Below are 23,534 nucleotides of genomic sequence, written 5' to 3'. Positions count from 1 at the left end.
GGCAGTAGCAGGGGTGTGGGCAAGGACTTGGCTTGCCTGCGGTGTGTGTAACTCCTCACCAGTCCCTGCACGCAGTGAATAGCTGTGTGCCAGGTAAACTCTGTGCATGTGTGTGCGTCTGCTCCACTGTTCTGTTCAGAAGAGGACAAGAAGGCATTCGCTCCCCACGGTCTGCTGCTCTCCTTCCCTTGTCTTCATTCCCATCCTCCCCTAGTACATGAAGTGTCTTTCTCCCCTCCCTGGCCCCATTTCCTCTCCATGCTTTTCACACAGGAGGAGGGAATGGCGAAGGCTTTCGTGTTGGATTAGTGTTGGGATGGGCGCTCCAGGAGCAGTTTGGAGTTTAGTTAAGGCTCAGGTGCCATTTATTCCAGCTGCACAGCAGTTAACAAGCCAAAGAGGATTCAAACTTGACAAGGCACAGCAGAGAGACAAGAAGCCTGGCTGCTTAATGGTCTGTAGTGTAATGTGTTCATGGACCCATTCGGAACGGCTGTGACAGCGGCTAGATAAGCTAAGTCTGCACAAACCACTTACGGGAGAGGCATCTCCCAAATGTCCCAGTGCTCAGCCGCAGGCTCTCTGACCATTCTGTGGGGAGCAGGTCGCTTGCTACCTGGCTAGCACAGCAGGTCGGGGGCTGATGTACCATGGGTTCATTCCCACTGCAGATTCAGATCCTCAGCTGGCATAAGTCCGCATTGACTTCAGAGGAGCTGCCAGGATCTAGCCCTTAGCATTTAAATGCCAGGACAGTGACCTGGAGCAGAGGTGCCCAAATGCACAGCTGCGGCTACACCTTGTTTGTTTACTGCAGGTCATATCCTCCTAACTAGCCAATCAGTGTTCCCACACCCCACTGCACCCTGCAGGACAGTGCAGGGCTCTTATTTTGTGGTTGTCCTGCATGCTGGGGAATTCTCATCGGCTGCCTTCATGGGGAAACGTTCTCTGACGGTGGGGTAGGGTGACCAGACAGCAAGTGTGAAAAATCAGGACAGGGGTGAGGGGTAATAGGAGCCTATATAAGAAAAAGATGCAAAAATCAGGACTATACCTATAAAATTGGGACATCTGGTCACCCTAGGTGGGGGGGGGGGTATTTTTTCCTGCAGGGAGGAAGGGACAGAAATTCCATAAAGGAAGCAAAATGTTAACGGTAAACGGGGAATAATTGCTAATGAATGAATGTAGCCTGGTGGAGATCCTGATCCTGGAACTGAATTAACAATACTTGGCGGTGCGTAGCCAGCACCTCTCCTAGGCAGTCAGGGTACTAGAGAATTCCACCTGGTCCAGTGTCAAGAATTAAAGTGTTCACCAGCCACCACAATCAAAGGCTAACCCCCCCTCCCTCAGCCCACTCACCCGACCACCCCAGGAAAAGGCTTAGGAAAGAAGCTTTACAGTGTCCTTCCCCTTCTTCCCAGCAGGGGCACTACACCTGTTCAGCTTTGCTGGGTGCTACCTTCAACCACACCTTACCTTTTCGTGGTGCTCTTGCACCTTAAGATATATCTTGACAGTGAGTAATCACTTATGGTGTTATCCTGCCCAGCCTATCAGAGGGGCAGTGTGTGCCAGTTGAGAGGACAGCAGGCTTGGAACCAGGAGATCTGGATTTTATGTCCTGCTCTGATATTGACTCACTGTATGATCCTGGGCCACTCTGTGCCTCAGTTTCCCCATTGTCAACATGGGGGTAATGACACTGACCCTTCCATGAGATCTGCAGATGAAAAGCACCTTCCTCATGCTGTGTGCCACAGGGCCGTACACAGCGTCAGGGTGTCGGAATCTGGCCCTGTACAAGTATAAATTATTACCAAAGAGAAGTACGGAACCAATACATCTCCTAGCAATAGATGAAGGTAAAGTGCCCATGTGACCGGGCTGATTGTTTTAGATCTGTCAGCTGCCTCTGATACCACCGACTGCGAGGCAGCGCGTGGCCACTGGTACCACCGACTGCGAGCTATTTTTGATGTGCCTGTGATCCCCAGCAGGCGTAAATGGAGCCACCCTGGCGTGGCTCCACCCCTTGTCTAAGAGAGCTCCCAGGCATAAGTTGTGGGCAGTTGTTCTCGCCTGTGGGGTTCTGCAGGGTCTCGTGCTGTCAGCCCCCGTTCAGAGTGCACATGAAGCCATGGGGAGGTTTAATGAGTAGATGTTGCTGTGATGGTTTTAGTGTGCTGGTGACATGCAGTCCTTCGCTCTCTCCTTGCTGTGCAATGGCTGTCCCGGGGAATGATTTAGGAGATAGCTGGCTGAGCCTCAGTCCAGGAATGACTGAACTGATGTTAGCAGACTGGAAGATGCAATGAGCAGTTGGCAGAGACTCAATGAGCAGCCTCGACTGAGGGAATACCCCTCCCATTTGTTTCCCTCATTCACAGTTTAGGATTGTTGTTAGATCCAGGGCTGCTCCTAGATGCTCCAGCAGCGTCTGTGGCCGAGTGCTTTTTTCCTTGTGTGTCTAGTGAAGAGCACATGGCCTTTGTCCACCTGAGATTAACTTGCTGCCACATGCTCTATGTGGGGCTACAGCTTGGACCATCTGAGAGCTGATGCTCGGGCAGAATGTGATGGCTGCCTTTGTTAAGCAGAAGTTGATACCATGAGCACATTATACCAGTGCTCCGGAATCAGCATTAGCTGCCAGTTGGCATCCAGGTGGAGTTTAAGGGGCTAGTTTGGGCTTGCAAAATCCTAAATAATTTGAGCCCAGATTAGTTTAGAGATCCTTTCCCCTCTTTACTGCTCCCCTTGTTGTCTGTGGGGGTGCTGGTTAATATGGGAGAGGTTCTGAATTCTGAAACTTGCTCCTCGGTTTGGTCCATTGTTTATCGGTAAAGCATGTCGCAAAGCTCTCTTGCTCAAGCGTCTGGGTCAGAGTGGAGGAGGGTGTTCTGGTGGGAGGTCTGGGTTTTGTGCTTTTAGTCAGGAATACAGCCAGCATGGGCTACATCCCATTGTACATCACGTATTTGTGGATTTTATCTGGCTGGGTCTGATCTGATTGTGTGAATGTCCCTAGAGCCATGGAGAGGAATGTCCAACAACCAGAAACAAAATAGATACATAGATAGATCAGATAGTATTGCCGCCCTCTTTCTGTAAGCTTGCGGTACGCTCCTCGGGGAGGGGAGGTGAACTGAGCATGTTCCAGACATGCCGGCGTGACAGATTTATCTTGCCAGTCTGCATGAAGCATCAGGTGATCAGGCTGAGGCCACAGGATCTTCAGGGGAGGAGATAATGGAGCACACCAAGTGTCTAAGTTTTAAAGCTTTATTAATAAAATAACAGCGGAGAGTGTTACTCAGAGGAAGGAAGAAAGCGTTAGTGCCCCAAGACCTGACCCACTTTCATACTCATACCCACACTACCTCCGGCTGGCCAAGCCTGGGTGTAATGTAAGAAGAAGAGGGGGAGGGGTGGACGGGAGTTCTTGTCCTGTGCATGGGTCATCCTGGGTCCGCTGTTAATCTCTGACTTTCTTTGGCTCTTGGGAGGGTTTTTAAGTCCTGGGTTTTTTTGGGGCATTTCGTTCAGGGACCTCTGCTCCTGGTCCTCTTTGTACCAGTCCAAACTGGCTTTCTGTGGCCTTCTCAGCTTTCCCAAAACACACCAGCTCCATGGATACGAGACTTTGTATTCCTTTTCGCTGGCCTTCGCCGTCTCGTTTGTTTTTGCAGTCCGTGCAGTCCTGCTCAGTTCAGTTCTTCTTTTCTCATCGCTGGCTTGGGTTGGATAAGATAGGCTTGTCGAGCACCGTGACCTTCTACTGGGGCCAGCGTCTTATCTTCGGACTGAGCTAGCTGAAGTGTCAAGTTAACCCATTCTCTGCTCTCTTCCTCCCCTTCAACCTTTCGCAACCTGCAAAGGAATCTTCCACTCCACACTCACAACTTTAAGCCTTCCCAAAATGCCTTGTGATGTTTGCAAAACAGTGTTAGCAACATACAGTGCTGACCTGCCTCCCCAGGGGAGTCCCAGAGGGAGAGGGCCACGGGGGTGTGACACTGGGCCCCATGCAGCTCTGCCTTCCTCTAGGGTAAACTGGGAGTGACTCCTCTGCCTTCGATGGTATTTCTTTGGGTTTACACTGGGGTAAAGGAGAGCAGAATTTGGCTCTCTTTGTCCATATGTTAGTGCTGTGTAAGATGGGAGAGGAAGGCTTGTCAGCAGAAAGACGGCAGCAGCACTTGCCAGCTAATTATTTTTTTAGGAGAGGTTAAAATGGTGAACTCAGAGTCTGGAAGTTTTGTGCCCTGGCTGGCTTCCCAACGCTCTCCCTCCAGAATTCCCTTCCTCTTGCTCAGGAAGGGGGTCAAATGCCCCAGAAGGGAAGTCCCTTGTCTGGAATATGATACAGCTATCTGCCTTAAGTACTTACCTGACCCCCACTACGATGGTATTGGCGCGCACAGTCTGTAATGTAGTTATCCTCACAACCCCCCTGCGCAGTACCGAAGGATTACTATCCTCGGCGCGCGCGCGCGCGTGTATGTGTGTGTGTTGAGACAGAGAGAGAAAAAGTGACTTGCCCAAGATCCCACATGAAATCTGTGGCAGAGAAAGGACTTGGGCTCAGATCCTAGGCTATTGACCTAACTAGTGGGTCATCCTTCCTCTCCTCTCCACTAATAATTACTAACTATTACATAGCCGTGTTGGTGAGACAGTGCAACTGCCTTTGAGCCCAGTTGAGCCTAACCAAGGAGCAGGCTGATGTCAGTGAATGGGGCTGTGAAGAGCGATAAGCAGGCGGAACAGAAAGGCAAGGAATAATCTGCTCTGGAGGAGGAGTGAGAAGTGCATAAAAATAAGGAGAGACCAATTCAGAGGCTAATTAGAGGAGCTGCATGAAAAGCACCATGCTGTGCTGCAGAGACTATTCCAGTGAGCAAAGAAGGAGCCCTCTGAATAATTTTGTAAGCACACAGAAGGTAAGAGAGACTCGCGCGTCAGAGGAAACCAGTTTGGGAGTCAGGAAGAGTTTAAAAAGCTGTAGGTGGAGCTGGAAATAGGTTCCTAGTGGGGATGGCTTGTGCTTCTGTGAAGTTCAGGGGCAGCTAAACTATCTGTCTGGCTAATGTCTGCGGTTCTTTTTTAGTCAGGCACCATCTGAGCAGATGTTTGAGTGCAAATATATGGGCTGAATTTGGCTTGCCCCAGTTGCCCAGGTACCACATTGAATGCAGTGGTACCACTCAGGAGGGAGGAGAACAGGCTTGAGCCCTGTGTCTGACCAGTCAGTAAGGAATTAATTTCTTTTATTCTTTAAGGGTTAGCTAGAGCCAGCCATCTCCAGGAGCAGCAGGTGCCAGGTGCATGCAGACTGGGGTGGTTTTCAGTAGGCCAGTAGCAAGGTTTGAGAATGCCCAAAGAGCAGCCTCTTTAGGTGAAGGGTCTTCAGACAGGTTTGTCCAGTAATAGTCCATCTTAAAATGCCACTAAAATCGATTCTTCTGTCTCCCAAATGCTTCATGTCCTCATGTGTTCTCCCCACCCCAGCAGAGCATAGGAGAGGGAAAGCAATTCAAGGTGGGCAGAAGCAGAACTGAGCTATGGAAGGGCAGGGTGTTGTGATGCTGACCCATCTCGAAAGGGAGACTTGTGTCCCCTGGAACAGGCCCCGAGCCCGGCAGCCTTTCCCAGACTGGATCTGCTGACACAGAACCTTGGCCCTGGTTTCCTTGCTGCGCTCCACTCTCCCTGGCACTGTGCTGGAGAGAAAGAGCTCACATAGGAAGCTCCTCTGGCTCCTCTTACACTTTCCCTCCTACTGGCCTTGAGCTCCTGCACTCCTTCTCATCCTCATGCCGTGACCTGGGGAAGGATGTTAACCTCTAGCCCCTTGGTTCCTGCTTCCAAGCTCACTCGAGTAACAAAACAGGGAGCTGGAGGAGAAAAAGAAAGTAGCCCAGGCTCCTGGTAAGAGCTCCGGTCACTGTTCAGGGGATGCATCTCTGGGCATGCTCACATCAGCACAAGCATATCCACCAAAGTGCTCCATGAGAAGGAAGCTTCTTGGTGTCCCCTTCACCCACACAGCATACACCAGCTATCCCTTGCCCTCCTCGCTCAGTGCCTCTGAACCCTCGGGGACAGGGCCGGCTGCAGGCCCGAGTACGCCAAGTGCGTGCTTGGGGCGGCATGCCGCGGAGGGCGCTCTGCCGGTTGCCAGGAGGGCGGCAGGCATGCCTGCGGAGAGTCCGCTGGTCCCACGGCTCCGGTGGAGCATCCGCAGGCACTCCTGCGGGAGGTCCACCGGAGCCGCGGGACCAGCGAGCGGCAGAGTGTGCCCCGCAGCGTGCTGCCGTGCTTGGGGCGGCGAAATGGCTAGAGCCAGCCCTGCCAGGGGGTACTAGGTATGAAATAAAGCCCACTCCTGTTGATGGGAGCTAAAGGACCAGCTGTCGGTCCGTATGGTCACGGGAGACCGGCTACCAGCCAGCTTGGCTGTGGGAGGGTTGCACAGAAAGAGCAGACGCTCCAGTGCCAGCAGAATCAGCCAAACAGCAGCTAGGGTCAGAAGCACTAACTGAAGCTCACTAGGGCCCAGGGGCTTTATGAGGAAGGGCCCAAGTTGGGGGAGGGGGGGTATTTTAACACCCTGGTATTTGTATTACTAGAGTGTTTGGTCTAGGCCCAGTAACTATCCCTCTTCCCAAGTTACTGAGAGGCAGTTCATTGTGTGACCACCTCTGCCTTCCTCCTGCACAGCTCTGAGTGCCCTCAGTTCCCACTGGCTGCACTGCCTGTGGAGGGAGCTCAGCTTTTCCCAGGAGACTGCAGCCCCGGAGGGAGTGGAGATCAATCGAAAGTACAATATCACTATTGCACCAGACCCCGGTCAGGTTTCATCTCTGGGCACAGGGAGCATGGGCCTGCCCAGGAGAGGGCCAGCGGTGGGGAAGCCAGTTCCTGTTAGGAGCTCTTGCTGAGACGGAGACTGAGCTGATTGCTCCTGGAGAAGAGAAGCCCTGGAGCTCAGCTTCTGCTGTTTCATTTTGTTCTTCCTGTTGGGAGCTTTTCTTGTTTCACACAATTGAAGCTCACAATGAAATGAGCTGTCCCCATGAGAAGGGACAGAGGCCAGGGGGAGAGATCCCACTTCACTCAGGTGAGCTCCTCCATGTTTGCACTGGTGGAGACCAAAACTGTTCTGCTAAAGGGAGGAAACCAAACGAATGCCCAGTCTGAACGGGATGGAGGAATAGGCAGGGAACGGAGTCCAGCTTTAGGAACCGGTGTATCCACCAGCGGCAGTTGCTATTGGGAAAAAACACAGTGTCACTAAGGTGTGTCGCTGGCCACAAGAGTCGCAGTTTCCATCAAAATCAGGGACACGTGGTCAGTGTGACCCAGCGTGAGATCTTGTGGGATGTGTCATGCAGGACAACACAGGGGCCCAAGAGCACAACATGGGTCACTGCCAGTGGCTTCCAAACTGTGCACAAAAAGACAGTTATCAGCCAATGAGGGGATTGACATGAGGGCAGAGGAAGACCATCCATTGGCCTCAGGCTTCAGGTCAGAAGAACTCTTTGGATGCCATAATTACCTCTTATAGAAGAATGCTCAGAGATGCTGTGTGATGAAACAGTTGTGGATTATCTTGTGCCCAGAGGATCCCAGTGCACTTAGCAGTCTTTGCAAACTGATTTACAAGCTATAAATAGAGGAATCACATCACCTGTTGAAATGCAGCCACTTCAGGGGTAGTATGCAGCAGCCATTTAACAGCAGACAGCACCACTATACAGCGTTTAGGATTGAAGTGAAGAAGAATCCTGTAACCAACTGAAATCATAGGGGGGAATTTTAAGTGTGCTCGATACAATTAGTCCAATAGAAACTTGATCATTATCAACCTGTCCCCTGAAATAACTTCTTCCCTGTCAGAAGGAGCGTCTTTTTTGCCAGAACTCTGTGTTATTTAAGGGCATTCACCCTTCCTACAGGGTGAGTGATGAGAGGACAGGCAACCCCAACCCACAGCAGCCAGATGGAGTGTTGGAATCGGCTATTAGAAGGTCTAGCTAGTGTTGGGTGTCTGTGAGTGGGGTGACTGACCCTGATAACCAGCTAATCGATGGGCATGTGCGATGTGCAGTTCACTTGTTAGAACAATAACCTGGCAGGATCTGGGCCTGGGCTTTCCTCTCTGACAGCGTTCACACTGCGCACTGACTGCCTCACAGGAGGAGAAACATTGCCGTGGGATTCATGTCAGTAAATCAGATCCTGTCTAGCTGGAGTAACATAATCTGTGGAAAGGAGAGTCTATTCTAATTTGAAGGCCATTACCAGCGCCTTTATGTTGTCACAATTCATTGAATTACCATCACCATTTATCTCTCTCAGGAGCCCTGGGGCCATGCCTGATCTCAGCTGTACTGCTTGAACTGGCTGCACAGGCACCTGCTGTCTCCCGTTCCATGGGGAAGCTCCCTGTCCCCTGTGTGGGATTTTCCTCTAATCTCCGTGCACCTACATGCAATGTTGTGTCAGGGTGCGGTGATGTAACATTGTCACACAAATGCCATCAGTCAGTGACACAAACGATACAACTCTGCTGTGTGATGGATTTGTTCCCAAGGAAAGGAACCTGCTGAAATGCAGCTACCTTTGGAGTGGGACTCAGCAGCCGTTTAACTGCACACAGCAACATGCGAACAGTTTAGTACTGAAGTGAAGAATCCTGCAGTGCCATACTTCATTCAGCCATTGGGGTCATTGCTGAGCCCCTTCAAGGCTCCTGGATCCTATTAGTCCGGGAGCAAGAGGGTCTGGCCCGGACTAAAAGCCAAGTCTCCCACATGGCATGCTGAGCCTGAGTGTCAGGCTGTGAGCAAAGCTAGCACCTGGAGCCCTTCATGGCCAGAATTTTCGAACTTGGGTGCCTGAAGTTAGGCAGCTACCTAAGCAGCCTGATTCCCAGTGGAGCTGAGCCCTGCAGGTGCTCAAACAAGCTGACAACCAGGACAAGTTTAGTGAGGTGCTTCCCACTCCTGGGCTGCCAGGGCTTTTCTTGCTTTCCAGTGTGCCCACAGCTGTTGTTCATTCCCACTCACTTACCAGTGGGTTTGGCTGCAGTTAGTGCTTATTGGCTCTTGGGGAGTGGTTATTACAGTGCCAGCACAGACAGCATTCGTTCCCCGACTGCGCCTTTGGAGTGCGAAGCACAGCTTGCCTTTCTGGGACCCACGTGGGCGCATTTAGCGCCGCATTCCAGCAAACAGACCCACAGTGAGAGGTTGGGGTCTCCGGCAAAGTACGACGGCTGTCTTACCTGTGCAGTGTAATGCAGCTTTGCGTTCCCATGGCTCCGCTCAGGAGGAAGCAGGAGTATTCAGTGTGAAGCTGTGGTGCTGTCCCAGGTGACACCCAGCCGGCTGTGCTCTGCTCTCTGCTTGTGCCCTGCAGTCCGCATGCCAGTTCTCTTCTCTTGCCTTTGTCCCATAGGAGGGAGCTCACGGCATGCGTTGCTGATGACCTGGGGTGGAGACGTGTCTCTGGGGGGGTGTTGACACACGGCATTTCAACTCCCTTGGTTTGTCCAGGTTATGCTTGGGCCTATCAGCACTTACTGTTGCCAGCAGGGGAAGGGATTTCTGGAGGCACCCCCAGCGTAAACGCGACTCCTGTGCAAACTCGCTGCTTTAACCCATGCTGGCTTTCCACGAGAATGGCCAGCAAGTGGGCACAAGGCCAAGTGAAAACACCAGCCCATCATCATCTGTACATCTATGGAGCTTGCCTGGTGACCTCAGCTGAGAACTGCCAGTTCTGTCCATCCTGGGATAAGCACTAGGCTGAGGTTGTTTGAAAGTAGATGGGGCACAACCCTGTATCTGGCTGAGCTGTGCTTGTCACAGAGAGGACAGAAAGTTGGATCTAGGCACCTCCCCACTCCCTGGGCACTGCAGCTGGCCAGGGGCTTCTCCAAATTGTGGCCACTGGAGTGGCCTAGTTGGGGGTGCACTGCTGGCCTGGAATCACCACCCCCTCACCGCTCCCTGTACTAGGGAACAGGAGTCAGCTGTGCTGGCTGCACACCAGGGTGTGTAGAGGAGGGTTCCTTTTTGTCAGGGAAATCCTCAACTGCCCCCTTAGGGCAGCTCTGCAGCTGTTTTCCATGGGGAGTGGGCTTATCGCTGGAGGAGGGCCCAGGATCTAGCTGTCAGAGAGAGCGAGTGAATGGTAAAAGCCAGCAGGGCTGCACAGATCGTTTGGGTTTTCCAGTTTGTATTGAATCAGCTGAGACTGAGACCATCCTTCCTCTGGCCCCTTTGAACTCAACCTCTACTGAGACCTCCCCACCCATTGCAGCGGCTGTGATGGGGTCATAGTGGGTAGCAGGGGAATGGATCATTTCCCAAGAGGGAGGTGGTGGTATCCCCTCTGCCCCCTTTGCTGGGATCTGCAGGTGTGGGCTCCTCTCTGTATGTGCAGAGGGCAACTGAAATGAGGAAATGTTGTGTAAATTCATTGTTACTTTACCAAGAAGTTAATCCTCCTGCTAGAGGGATTAATCTGTAATCCTAAACCCATGTCAATAGGGGACCAGAATCTGCTCTTGGTCTATCTGGAGTAATGACATTGAAACTAACAGAGTTTTTCTGGGTTGACACTGGTGTAACTGAGATCACGTTCTGGCCCAGGGAGTACTTTTTAATGACTCTTTTTAGTGACGCACAAACGTGTCTGGATGTCTGATTTAAATGCTACGTCCAGCTAATAAGCCAGCAGAGTATGATCTCAGACTTCAGCACTTCGCAGTGCTTTTTAAATGGTCTGTGCTCTAGTTGCCAGGGCTTCCTCAGCCACCATTAGTAATTCTTAGGCCTAGTCTACACCTAAAATTTAGATCAACCTAACTCTGTCGCTCAGGGCCATGAAAAATGTCACACCTATGCAATGTAGTTAGGTCAACCTAACCCATAGTGTAGAGACAGCTAGGTCGACGGGAGAATTCGTCCATGGACTTAGCAGCCACCTCTCGGAGAGGTGGATTCCCTATGTCAGTGGTTCTCAACCCAGGGTACTCATACCCCTGGGAGAATCCAGAGGCCTTCCGGGGGTACATAAACTCATCTCGATACTTGCCTAGTTTTACAACAGGCTACATAAAAAGCACCAGCGAAGTCAGTACAAACTACAATTTCATTCAGACAATGACTTGTTTATCCTGTTCTGTAAACTATATACTGAAATGTAGGTACAGTATTTATATTCCATGGTAAAAATGAGAAGGTTAGCAATTGTTCAGTAACAACGTGCTGTGACACGGGTGTATTTGTAGGTCTGACTTTGTAAGTAAGTACGTTTCAGGTGAAGTGAAACTTGGGGTACACAAGACAGATCAGAGCCCTGAAAGGGGTCCGGCAGTCTGGAAGGTTGAGAGCCGCTGTTCCACGTCAGTGGAAAAAACCCTTCCATCAGTGCAGGAACCGTCTATGGTACAGTGCTACAGCAGCATGTCTGCAGCGCTGTCGCTGTGCCACTGTAGCCACAGCAGTGTGGACACACCCTTCATCTCGTTAGAAAGTGCTGACTCCCTCCCCTCCCAGTAAAAGAAATAAGCAGCTGTCAACATATGTGCTAGAATAGTGCAGGCAGCCCCAGCACTTCCCTTTCCGCCCTGCCCTGCGTTCAAGTGTTGAGAACTCCGCTGGGGCCACGTCGGGGGACCAGATGTGCACAGGTGCCTGGTTTTTGTTTTATAGATTGACATTGCCCTGAGCCCCCTAGCCCCAGGCATTGATTCTTGCAAGGTCCCATTTGCTCCGGAAATCAGGGAAAGTGAGAGAAAATCTTCAGTTAGAATTAAGTTATTGGTACAACTCTCCCAAAGCAGAGCTAGACACTGCCGCACTTGGGAGCTGTGGGCGAATGGACCAAAAGGCAAGCTTAAAACCTTGGTTTTGATTTCAAGGTAGTGAGATTGGCTAGTTTGCTTGAGTTGTGGGATTTGGCATCATGTGTCATGCAGTGCCATGCCATTCTAATCCTCCAGGGGGAGAGAAAAGATGGGGCATTAAGAACCTTTCCTAAACATCATGCCAAGTTACTTGCTTCTGGCTGCCCTCAACGTCCCGTTTCATTTATAGCTTTTGATGTTTAGCAGAAGTTTGCAGCTCGTACTGTGCTAGTTGGAGTAGATGGCCTCTGCGGTCTGTATAGGAGAGATCAGAGTTGCACTTTTCTCTGAACAAAGCTTATACTCCACCATGTCTTCCAGAGAAGTTTGCAGCTCCATCAGATGCACAAGCAGCCATCTGTTTGGGGTCCAGTTGACAAGCATTTAACTCTTCTAAGATGTGGGTTGTCACAGACGCAGCCGATGTGTCTTCTATAACTTGAACATCTAGAAATGCATCTACTGGCCTACCCCTGAAACCAAGATAACGTACACAATGACTTAATTCTTGATGCCCATTTGCATCGGTGCATTCGTCAGCCATGTATGCAATTTTTTTTATTGTTATGAGAGAATTCTTCACTGTTGTACCACATGATTCTAGCCAGTCCGTTGAGTTTCTTGCAGAAAGATAGTGAGCATTTGCTGGTCTTGTTCGGAACCAGTGTTCAACGTCAGGATGAACAAGTGACAAAGCTCTTAACGTTGGCATCCACTTTGTAGTGTGTGGTATCTCTTCCTGAAATAGAAAGTAGGATCCCATAGCCAGTTTGTTTGCATGAACTGTATTGTGTCTCCAGCATTCTTAACAGCCTCTTTAACTCTCACTGGTGTTGTCCTTGGTCAGTGGAGACTCAGAGTTCAGAGGTGCTTTCACATGAGTTCACCTCCCAGGTGGGGGGCAAGAGGGCACCTTGCTTGTTCCTCCAGCTGCTCCCTGTTCACTCTGCCCACTGTGGTTCGTTGTGCCACCGTTCTCTCCATCGCTCTGTTCCCAATGGCCCTGTGCCATCACCTTCTGCTGCCACCTGCCACTGTGACCTCTGCGAGTTGGTCTCTTGCGGTTCCACCAGCTCTCAGTGATTTCAGCTGAGCTCTCAGTGCGGGGACCTCCCTGCTAGTGCAGACTGGGCTGTCTCCTCCACAGAAACACTGTCCCACAGCAGGACTAAGCACTTAGACCTGATTATCAGTGATATCAGCTGTAGTGGCCACTTAACAAAATAAAAGACTCTCTAGAGAGCCTAATCAGCTCTGTCTTTAAACACTGGAGAGGGGCAGGTCAAATAGTACTTGTGACTGAGGCAGAGCATCAGGCAAAACACCTGTCCCCACCCTCTCTCTTGACTCCCTCAATCAACAGTTCTACTGCCCTTTACTCATACAATAAGAATAACATTAACCCCCCCCTCCTCATTCAAGTGATTTGTAACCCAACCCCAGCCAAAATCTATCACGTGGGCAATGCAGCTCTGTTTGCTGGATACCTAGGTAGATTAGGTGTGAATGTAAATACAGCCTGGTCCTGAAGCCTTTCCCCCAAGCCCCTAGCTCATCACTGGCTGTCAGGGAGAGCTCATTTAGACTTTGCTTACAAATCATCATTTGAAATTATTAGGTTGGCCAACATCACCGAAATGAATGCACTGACATTGTCATAAAAAACAACACCTGTATCAGGAAGCTAGTCTGTGTTCATACTTTTCAAATCTATTATACTTTTTCAGATACATGTATTTTTTCATACACTTGATATGCTTGTAAAGTGTGTATTAATGTTTTAATTTCAATTCATATTTTCAAACAATCACTAAATTGGCAACACTGCATGTAACTAGTTCACAGAACTGGGAGGGGTGTTGGGAAGATTCGAGGGGGGGCGTAGGGAAATCCCTGCCCTGGAGGCTACCAGGGACTCTGGCTGGACACCCCACTTTCCATAAAATCTTCATCAAATCCTGCAAGTCCAGGCATTTTCTGCCTTGTGACGCTGGCCCTGTCTCACGGTATGAAGCCCAGCCCAGAGAATATATAGAGGGGTTCTGCAGTTCCTTTATCTGTGTCATTCATAGAGACACTTCCCACATATCCTGACCCAAATCTGATTCTCCTCAGGTGGAAAAGCAGCAGCAGGGCCACCCCACGCTCTTCCTTGGCTGTGGAGTTTGCCACAGAATCCGGCACTGGGCCCGCATGTCCCAGAACACTGCTATTTGGCTGTGGGTTGCTCTCATTCACTGCAGCCAGGCACCCAGCAGTTCACTCCCTTCCCCCTGCCCTGGCATGACCTGACTGCAGCAGCCTCATTGTCTCCAGCTTCACCCAAAAAAGGAGAGTTAATTGGATTATCAGTGCAGAGCCTGAGTGCAGCTCACAAATATTTCCGGCCTGTTCTTTCAGCCTGTGTGCAGGGGACCAGGCCTGGCCCGGAGGGATCACTGGGGTCAGAGGTGGGGGGCCGGGGGGGAATCAGGTCCAGCCAGGAGGGGCTGTTGGAGCTGGAGAGCAAGGCTGGCTGTAGGAGCTGGGCTAGTATTTAGACTGTGGTTGACCTAGACCCCTCTTTACGTGTGCCACAGAAGGGAGAGAGCTCGGAGCTGGCTTCAGCTGCTCTCCCTCCTGCCTCCTAGGACTCTACTGTGACCCAGGCCTTGTTCAGCTCCCCACCCTCTCTCCTGCCAAGATGGGGCAGCTGGACAGAAAAGCTTCTCACGTCATCTTGAAGCTACTTCTCCAGTGGATGAGCCTGGTGAGTGGTGTCTGCAGAGGGGAGACCCTCAGGGAACCGGTGGGGGGAGCAGCAGGATGGCAGATGGCTGTGTGTCTGGGGAGGGAAGCATGGGGTCTCTCCAGGGGTTCGGTCGAAGAGCTCTTGCTGTGAGTCGCCTCCACATTTGCTTTCCTCCTCATACAGAAATACATAAACAGCTGCCACATGGCAGCAGTGTGCGTTATGCCCATTCTCATTGCCACGGGGGTGGGTGCTCCTCCTGCAGACTTGGGTCCATTGTGCCATATAGTATGGCCCAGTATGCTGAGCTCACGCTGCAGCTAATAAAACCAATATGTGCAGTGATCCTTGTGTGAGTCGCCACTTGTTCACGTGTGGCCAAGCAGTGCCCTCTGCTCTGCGTGTGCGGCTCCGTGGAGCCAGTGGCAGCTCTGCTCATTCTCTGAGGGCAGCATTGGCCTTTCCTGGCAGCTGATGCAATGGTACCACTCTGAGCTGTACTCACGAACCACTGAAAGCGCTGTGCCAGCTCACTCGCCACCCTCTGAAAAGCCCATCGTGGATTGGCCCAGATGACAACTGCTTGTTAGCATCTCATTGCTGTGATTTCTGTGAGTCACTCCACCAAGCTGGAGAGCTGTTGGCAAGGAGCTCGAAGAGCATAAAGAGCTGGAGTTCACTGCAGTGCCTTGGACAGCTGCCGGCATTCCAGGCTTCCTTATTTGCCTTGAGATGGCTGGAGACCTTCTCCTCTTTGACTTAGAGCTTGTCCTGGACAGAGCACTTTTCTCAAGGCACACGCTTGTTAAGAGATGGGTTAAATATAAGGGGAAGCCACGGAGTTCTCCTCTCCAGCCAGGGAGCACATTTCCCCCAAGTTCCTCTCTGTGCCCCTGGGGTTTGTATGGTACATCCATTAGGACCTGCTTTCGGCCTCAGCCACACCTCTGAGACCTTGTGTGGCTCCCTCTGCACTAGAGATTTCACAGTTGTTGAGCAAAATCACCAGTCGTTCAGCCTGAGAAGGAAGCTACGGTGATACTTTCGGTGGGATTGGAACAAGGTTCTGTGCTCGGCCCAGGCCGGACGCTGAAATCAGAGGCTGTGTTTCATTCAACAGGCCGAGGTAAAGAGGATGCAAACCCTGCTGTGGCTGCTTGGATTGTTCTTCACCACTAGCACATCCTGTGACTCTGAACCAGCCGTTCTCAGAGCTGAGGCCTGACTCTAACCAAAAGAGATCATCTTTCAAATGAAGCCTAGAGGCGGTTTGCGCTCACACTGTCGTCTCTCCCCATCCCAGTCCTTGCAAATCTGTGACAAAATCCACGGGTCGACACATAAAGTTCTTGTTAGCAAAACAAGCTGATAGGCTTGGCTGATGCTGGTGCCTCGACCTCATGTCAGGGCATGAGCCAGTCTCTGACTGATGGAGAGTTAGGAGGAAACATCTCATCTTGGCAGGTTGTTGCACACATGCCCACGGTGAGGTTCCTTGAGCCGTCCTCTTCTAGGCCTGGCCACTGTCAGACAGGGCACCCCAGTCTGTTCCAGTGTAGTGATCTCTGGGGTTCCTCTGTGTTACGCAGATGCTCCAGCTGGATTCCTCCACCCTCTGTCATGGGGTGAGCTGGGCTTCAAGGAGGAACTCTGGCCCCAGCTCTCCCCTTTGCCTGGTTTCCTCCCAGAACACTAGGCTTGCTGGGGGAGGGGGCTGGGTTCTTAAGAACCCCCTTGGGTTGAGAGAGGGAAGCCTGGAAGAGGCCGGACCTAAGGTGAGGCTCTCTGCTGGCTCGGGGAGGGGGAAAGAGATGGGGTGGCAGTGGTGGCTGCAGCAGCACTCTCCTGAGAGCCAGGTAGGCTAAGCTGCCTGCTCACAGGCAGCTGGGAGAGGTGCTCTGGGTGGCGGGGGGAGACTGAAGATGCCTGGGCTGGGAGGAGGGTGGGGAGAGAGGCAATCTTAGGACGTGGCCCTGGAGAAAACTGAAGCAGGTAGCATGAGTCTGGATCTCTTAGGGTGCCACCCAGAGGTGGCGTTGTGACACTTCTTCAGTCAAGAAGAGGGAGGTCACACAGGCCTTGCAAATGGCTGGGGCCCAAGAAGGCCCAGAGTGTTCCTGGAAAAGCTGTTCATGTTAGGACTTGTGGCTTGGCCAGAAGGGTCAGATCAGCAAGGAGGTGACCATCTCCCGCAGGGAAACTGAGTCACAGGTGCCGTCAGAAGGGGGCCAGAGTGAGCTGCACTAACTCCCAGCTCCCCTCTCTAAAATGCAGCATTTCTCAGTAGTGTAGCATGCTTCTGTTGTCTGGGACACTCCAGAGCCCATCCTATGGGCTGCCATCTGAGCTTCAAGGGCAAAGACATCTCCTGGCCTTTCTAGCCTGCATTTCAAAGGCCCTGCCCCACCAGATGGCAAGGTTATCTCAGGCCCAGTGTGAGGGGGGATTTTTCTGGTCTGGCTTTTGGGAAGAGAATGGTTCAAATACACCCGCCCTGGATAACGCTGCCATGACAGCAGGGAAGGGACTTGTGTGTAGCAGACAGAGCAGCCAACAGTTTTGACTTTCTGGGTTCTCCAGGCAGAGAGGCCCTGTCGAGATTGCCCTCTCAGATAGAATAACAGCCACGTACTTTCCTATGCTGATAACAGTTTGCCAGCAAAGCAAGGTGAGCCCTGATCGATACCGCCTGGGCCAGTCCGGGCTGTGATCTATATTATTCTTTAACCAGACACTGGAGATGTTGGCTAAAGAGTTTAGACTTTCCAACAGCTGCCACGTGTCTACGTTGTGGGTATTGGCACATTCAGGGGAGAATCGTGAAGGGCTGCTAATAACACTACATATTTCATTGTATTTTAATCCCTTCTCTGGCTCTGCCCATTGTATCACCACAGGGCCTTTGTTATCCTCTGAGTCTCACAGATACGCGGTGCCGTTGATCACAGCTCCTCAGCTCCCTGAGCCAAGCGCTGTTCACAGACAATCTGGCCAGCAGCAGCGTTCATGGAAACAGCCCTCACGTTTGGTTATAAGGAACTCAGGCTAGGTGCCAGTGACTGCTCTGGGTGATGTACGGCGTCGGGGAATCTGGTCCCCAGTCACGGCTCAGGCATAGGGCAGAACCCAGCCCTGCTGCACCACCTGCATGGTATTAAGGCCCCCTCATCTGTGTCCCGACCCTGTGAGCTCCACCTCTGACAGTGCCAGTTTGCCATGGAGTTAATTCCAGCGAGTTTGTGAGCTGAGAGAGGATGCCTGAGATAGGTGAAAGCTCCTGGGATGCGGGCTGGAGGCCTGTTAAGAAGCTGTGCGTGTTTGCACTAAGCGCTTATTGGAAATAAGTAGCACAGCAGGCTGGGGCCAAGTTTAGTGCTCCAATGCACTCCAAGGGGCCTGTGCATGGCCCAAAGCACAACCTGGGTGTTCCCTTTGTGGTAAGTTGTTCTGCAAAAGGCCAGGCGGAAATATCCACTCTGGCTCCTGCTGGATCTGTGTGCTGTAAAATGTGAACAAAGCCATTCTGGACTCATCGAAGTGCAGAACAAGCTGCGGGGAATCGGTGCCGCTGCATCCCTCCCAGCGAGACCAGACAAAGCACTAGAACACCCGTTTCCAAACCGTGCCGTGGTGATCCCCAGAGAGCCAGCTGCTCCCCCCGTGCTGGCTCTGCTCCTTATGTAGCTGCTTCAAGGGAGGGTCAGGCCCTTCGCTGCAAACAGCCCAGAGGCCTGTAAAAGCAACTTGAAGCAACGAGAAAGGAGCCAGCCTAGAGGCCACTGCTAGGGTCACAGCTGCTTCTTAGGAAAAGGAGGGTGTTATGGCATGGGGGGAGGGTGGGAGTTATCCAGACCAGCGTCACGACCTGCCCTGCACTCCTGCATGCTTCACAGTGTTTTGCTGCTGTAGCTTCCAGCCAGCCCACCAGCATGCAGGTCACACACTGAGTGTCTGTGTGTAGCTGCAGCCCTGGGGCAGCAGCCTGTCAGCAGCACACCAGTCTCACTCTGGCTACTACCAGCCTTGGTTACAACCGGCAGGGTGATCCCAACACACCCCATCTTGGATTTCCCCCAAACCATGTGCCCTGAAGTGTCCAGCCCCCTCTGGGACAGCTCAGGGAAGTAATGAGACTCGTTGCTTCTATTAAGAGACAAAACTACCTCCCAGCTGATTGACTTAATAGGGTAAATATACTGTTCCCTTTAAACACCACACTGGGTTGGGTTATAGTGAACATGAAACAAATCTGTTAACAATAGGACCTAGGATAAGCAATCCAAGCAACAGGAATAACGTTAGAGAGAGTTACCAGCAAACAAAAGTGAAAACACACCTGTAAGAGTCTAAAACTTACTCTAGCAAGATACAGGCTTTGTTCAAGATGGTTTTTCTCACCCGTCATTCTTCTTCCCAGTCATTCCCTCAGTCAGGCCCTTCCACAAACACACGAGGCACGGGCTTCCCTTGTCCTGCTAGGTGAAAGATCTTTGCCCGAGCGAGTTTCTCACTATAGTCAGTTCCAGAGACTTCAGCCCCCACCTCTTGGCTGAAGGACTATTCTCCCCCTGCTTGCAAGAGCTCTGCTCCCTTGGCTCTGTCAGGTGATGCCAAAGGCGGCTTCTTTCCTTGCTTATATCTTCCAAAACTCAAAGACCTCGGTTCGAGAGGCAGATGACCTCATGCTGTTCTTCCCATTCCCTGTATGTAAACTGGGCATCCATTGTTTTGAGTCCACCATGTTTAATTTACATAGGAGACAGGTAAACAGCTGCCCCACCTTCTGTCTGAGAGAAATCCTGTTTCTCCCTTTGTTTGGTCACGATCTGGAAAGCCTAATATCAATGAGTATCTACAATTCCTTATGCGGTGCTAATACTGACTGTTTGCAGTGATATTAATCACCAGTATCTCAGAGGCTTTCAGCAAAGACCTCACTGCACACTTGTATTGTGTCCAGTCAGCTGATTCTGTTGCCTGTCACTTGAGGCTCAGCCCCGATGCAATGGATTCCCCAGCTTCTTAGCGTGAGTTTTGCCTCCAGCCCTTGTTAGCTTGGTGGGTCAGTTTTGCAGAATGTTGATACATTCTCATTGTCTTTCAAAGTACCTTGGAGATAACCCCCAGCTGGGGAAAATGCGTTCCTTTGTCTAGTGAAGACCTGTTTGCCAACACTCCTTGTTCACAAACACTTGTCACCATTCCAGGCAAACTTCCCCCGTCCCACAGTGGGAGATGCCATTGGGGGTGTTCTAAGGGAAGCCTGTGAGTTTATTCTGTACATTGATAATCCAGTTCCATCAGCCTCCCCCGTTCCACCGATGCCCTAGTTACACTGGGGCGGGACTATGCCTCTCTCTGTATCCGTAAATAAGATCACCAGGTAGCCCCAGGACTCCTCCCTGGTAGGATGTGCTGAACAGCAATGCCATCTTCGGCGCTCTGCACAGCATGTGCATTAAGGCTTTGTTCCCTTCTGCAGCTTTGTTTTCACAGTGCTAATGAATGCTTCCTTTTATTGTGCCTACTGTGTTATGATCATGGATTCTGCAGCCTACATAAATGTTGTGTGGGTAATAGAGTAAAGCAGCCTCTTTTAACACAGCACCGGTGAAGGATTTGCCACTGTTTCCTCAATAATCCTCTATTTTCTATTTTGAGGGGGCGTATTATAAATCCATAACAGAATTTGCTGCCGGAAGAATCTTGCCATGTAGTCAAACATGTCTCTGGAGTAATTTCATTGAGTTCAGTGGATTTGCACCAGGAATTAATTTGTCCCTCAAGGGCTAAGCTGCAGGGCAACATTTGTTTAGGAAGCTAGTTGCCAAATTAGTGTAGATTGCTCTGGCTCTCCTAGCATTACTCGCACAAACACAAAAGTACCGATTTGTGGTTTCAGCACTTTGTTGTGACCCTCTGACTGAAAACTTGCTTTTGAAGTAAAATTGTGCAGGCTCTTAGTCCATTAATCTATTTGAGCACTGAGTCTTCATTTTATTATGTTTTGCAGCTACAGTAGAACCTCAGAGTTACGAACCCCGCGGGAATGGAGGTTGTTCGTAACTGAAATGTTTGTAGCTCTGAACAAAACGTTACGGTTGTTCTTTCAAAAGTGTACAACTGAACATTGACTTAATACAGCTTTGAAACTTTACCATGCAGAGAAAAGTGCTGCGTGTAACCATCTTAATTTAAATTAAACAAGCACAGAAACAGTTTCTTTTCCTTGTCAATTATTTTTTTAATTTTCTCTGTATTTTTGTAGTAGTTTAGCTTGTACTGTATTTGCTTTCCTGCCCCGCCGCTGCCTGATTGTGTACTTCTGGTTCCAAGTGAGGTGTGTGGTTGACCAGTCAGTTTGTAACTCTGAGGTTCTACTGTATATTGCATCTTTCACCTGAGGATTGCTTCACAAACATTAACTGACCCTGCCTACACTGCAGTGGGGTTGGGAAAGTCGCATATACCCAATTTGTAGATGGGGAAATTGATGAGTTAACTGAGGTTAAGTGACTTGCCCAAAATCACACAGTGGATCCATGGGACTGCTGGGGATAGAACCCAGGAGTGCTGACTCCAAGCTTCCTGTGCTAACCTCTAGTGAGCAGGACCCGAGATAGGTTTGCAGAGTAGACTTTGATACTAGATGCAGATTGCCAGCTGGCAGAGGCCACGTCTAGACTACGCACCGGATCGGCGCGTTAAAATCGATTGCTCGGGGATCGAAATATCTCGTCTGGTCTGGACGATATCTCGATCCCAGAGCGTGCTTAGGTCGATTCCGGAACTCCAGCTAGACGACCGGACTTCCGGATTCGACACAGCGAGCCGCGCGGATCGATCCCGCGCGGTGAAGACAGGTGAGTAAATCGATTTTAGATATTCGATTTCAGCTACACTATTCTCGTAGCTGAAATTGCATATCTAAAATTGATTTAATCTCGTAGTGTAGACCTGGCCAGAGAGGTACACCCTGTCAGCTTTGATATTCTGTTTCTTTATACTACTCCTTTTCGGGCACTGATTGGCTTATGGCTGTTTATTCATGGTATTTCTATGGGATCTAATTACCAAGGGATCGAATTGCCAGTGCTTAGGGCTGCCTTTAGGTTTAAATATTTAGAAGAGCATAAAGAACCACTGCAGAGAGCTAGATTTTCAGCATCTAAATTGAACTTCTCAAACCAGTTCCTACCTTTTTATACAACTCTGCCTTATTTGTCTTTCTCTGGTGTCTCCTTCGCACTCTCCCCTGGGCAGCCAGGTGTTGGTTTCTTCCTGCCCATGCCCTGTTCTAGAGCAGCTAAGGAACACGGCAGCAGACCACACCAGGCCAGCATTGTACAGATCACCTCTGCTCCGCTCCCACTCAATGGACGTGGGGACAGCATGAAGCACATAGGCGTAGTCTGACTTTTATATTGCGGGGGCGGCTCCACTCAGGCCAACGGGGCCATATGCGGCGGGGAGAGCAAGCAAATTCCATGCCTGCCCACAGCAATGCCATTTCAGATTGTGGGGTGTGGGGGGGGGCAACTTTAACCATGACTCCAGGAGCTATTTAGACAACTGAAAACTCTAGCTTTTTTGCAGATAATAACTTAGAAATTATCTGACAGAAGCACTGTATCTAATTCCTTTGTCAAGAAAGTTAAATATTCGACCCACTCAGCTCTAATACTAACATGTTCTGACATCTTGTGGCAAGTCACTTATGGATCACTGGTTGGGTTTAAAATTGTAATGTCTAGTCTTACTCAGATACGCTTACTGAAGTCAGAAGGGACCATCGTGATCATCTAGTCTGACCCCCTGCACACCAAAGGCCACAGAACCTCCCCCACCCACTCCTGTACTAGACCCCTGAGCTCTGGCTGAGTCACTGAAGTCCTCACATCATGGTTTAAAGACTTCAAGTGTCAGAGAATTCACCATTTACACTAGTTTAAACTGGCAAGTGCCCCAGGCCCCATGCTGCAGAGAAAGCGAAAAACCGCCAGGATCTCTGCCAATCTGACCTGGGGGGAAATTCCTTCCTGACCATTAACATGGCCGTTTTCTGCACCTGTACCAGTCTGAATTCATCTTAAACATGGGAGACCAAAACTGTACCCAGTACTCCAGATGAGGTATCACCAGTGCCTTGTATACTGGTACTAACACTCCCCTGTCTCTACTGGAAATACCTCGCCTGATGCACTCCAGAACTGCGTTAGCCTTTTTCACGGCTGTATCACGTTGACGGCTCATAGTCATCCTGTGATCAACCAGTACACTCAGGTCTTTTTCCTCCTCTGTCACTTCCAACTGATGTGTCCCCAGCTTATAGCAAAAATTCTTGGTGTTAGTCCTTACATGATGACCTTGTACTTTGCCCTGTTAAATTTCATCCCATTTCTATTACTCCAATTTACAAGGTCATCCAGATCGTCCTGTATGACAGGGGTCGGCAACCTGTGGCACGCGAGCCAGTTTTTAATGGCACGTAGCTGCCTGCTGGGACCCCGCATGCCATTAAAAATCCTGCTGACGTGGCAAGCCACGGGGTCTGCGGTCCCGGGCCAGAGCACTGGCCGAGCACAGCAAGGCACCGGCCCCTTCCCCGCCTTCCCTCAGAGCTGTGCCACCACATGCAGTGCTCTAGGGGCTGGGGCTGCGCGCTCCCATGGGGCAGCATTTGGCTCCTTGGAGAGGTAAAGACGCTTCCCACTCATCTGGAGCCCTGCTGTTGCACGCACATCGCTCTGAGGGGAGGGGCGGGGCTGGGCTGCGGACGTGGCGGCGGCAGGGCTCCAGATGAGCGGGGAGCCTCATGGTAAGGGGGCCGGGGGGGCCGTCAAGGGACAGGGACCAGGGTGGGTTGGA

At 50.9% G+C, this 23,534-nt stretch overlaps 1 protein-coding gene across 2 annotated transcripts in view; it reads left to right on the top strand.

The window, feature by feature from the left end:
- The window catches only part of LOC116835625 (oxysterol-binding protein 2), a 300,166-nt gene that overhangs the window by 158,217 nt on the left and 118,415 nt on the right, over positions 1 to 23,534 (top strand). Inside the window, exon 2 of one of the 2 annotated variants that reach the window (XM_032798612.2) lies at positions 14,515 to 14,684. The exons of the other annotated variant lie outside the window; for it this stretch is intronic. Coding sequence (XP_032654503.1) covers positions 14,619 to 14,684 — 66 coding nt within the window. The 5' untranslated portion in view covers positions 14,515 to 14,618. The remainder of the gene's footprint in view (positions 1 to 14,514; positions 14,685 to 23,534) is intronic. 2 annotated transcript variants of the gene reach the window in all.

The sequence above is a fragment of the Chelonoidis abingdonii genome, chromosome 22, assembly GCF_003597395.2.
Source record: "Chelonoidis abingdonii isolate Lonesome George chromosome 22, CheloAbing_2.0, whole genome shotgun sequence".
Classification (NCBI taxonomy): Eukaryota; Metazoa; Chordata; order Testudines; family Testudinidae; genus Chelonoidis; species Chelonoidis abingdonii.
Note: the sequence above shows the minus strand (reverse complement) of the source record. Positions and strands in the feature narration are given on the sequence as shown.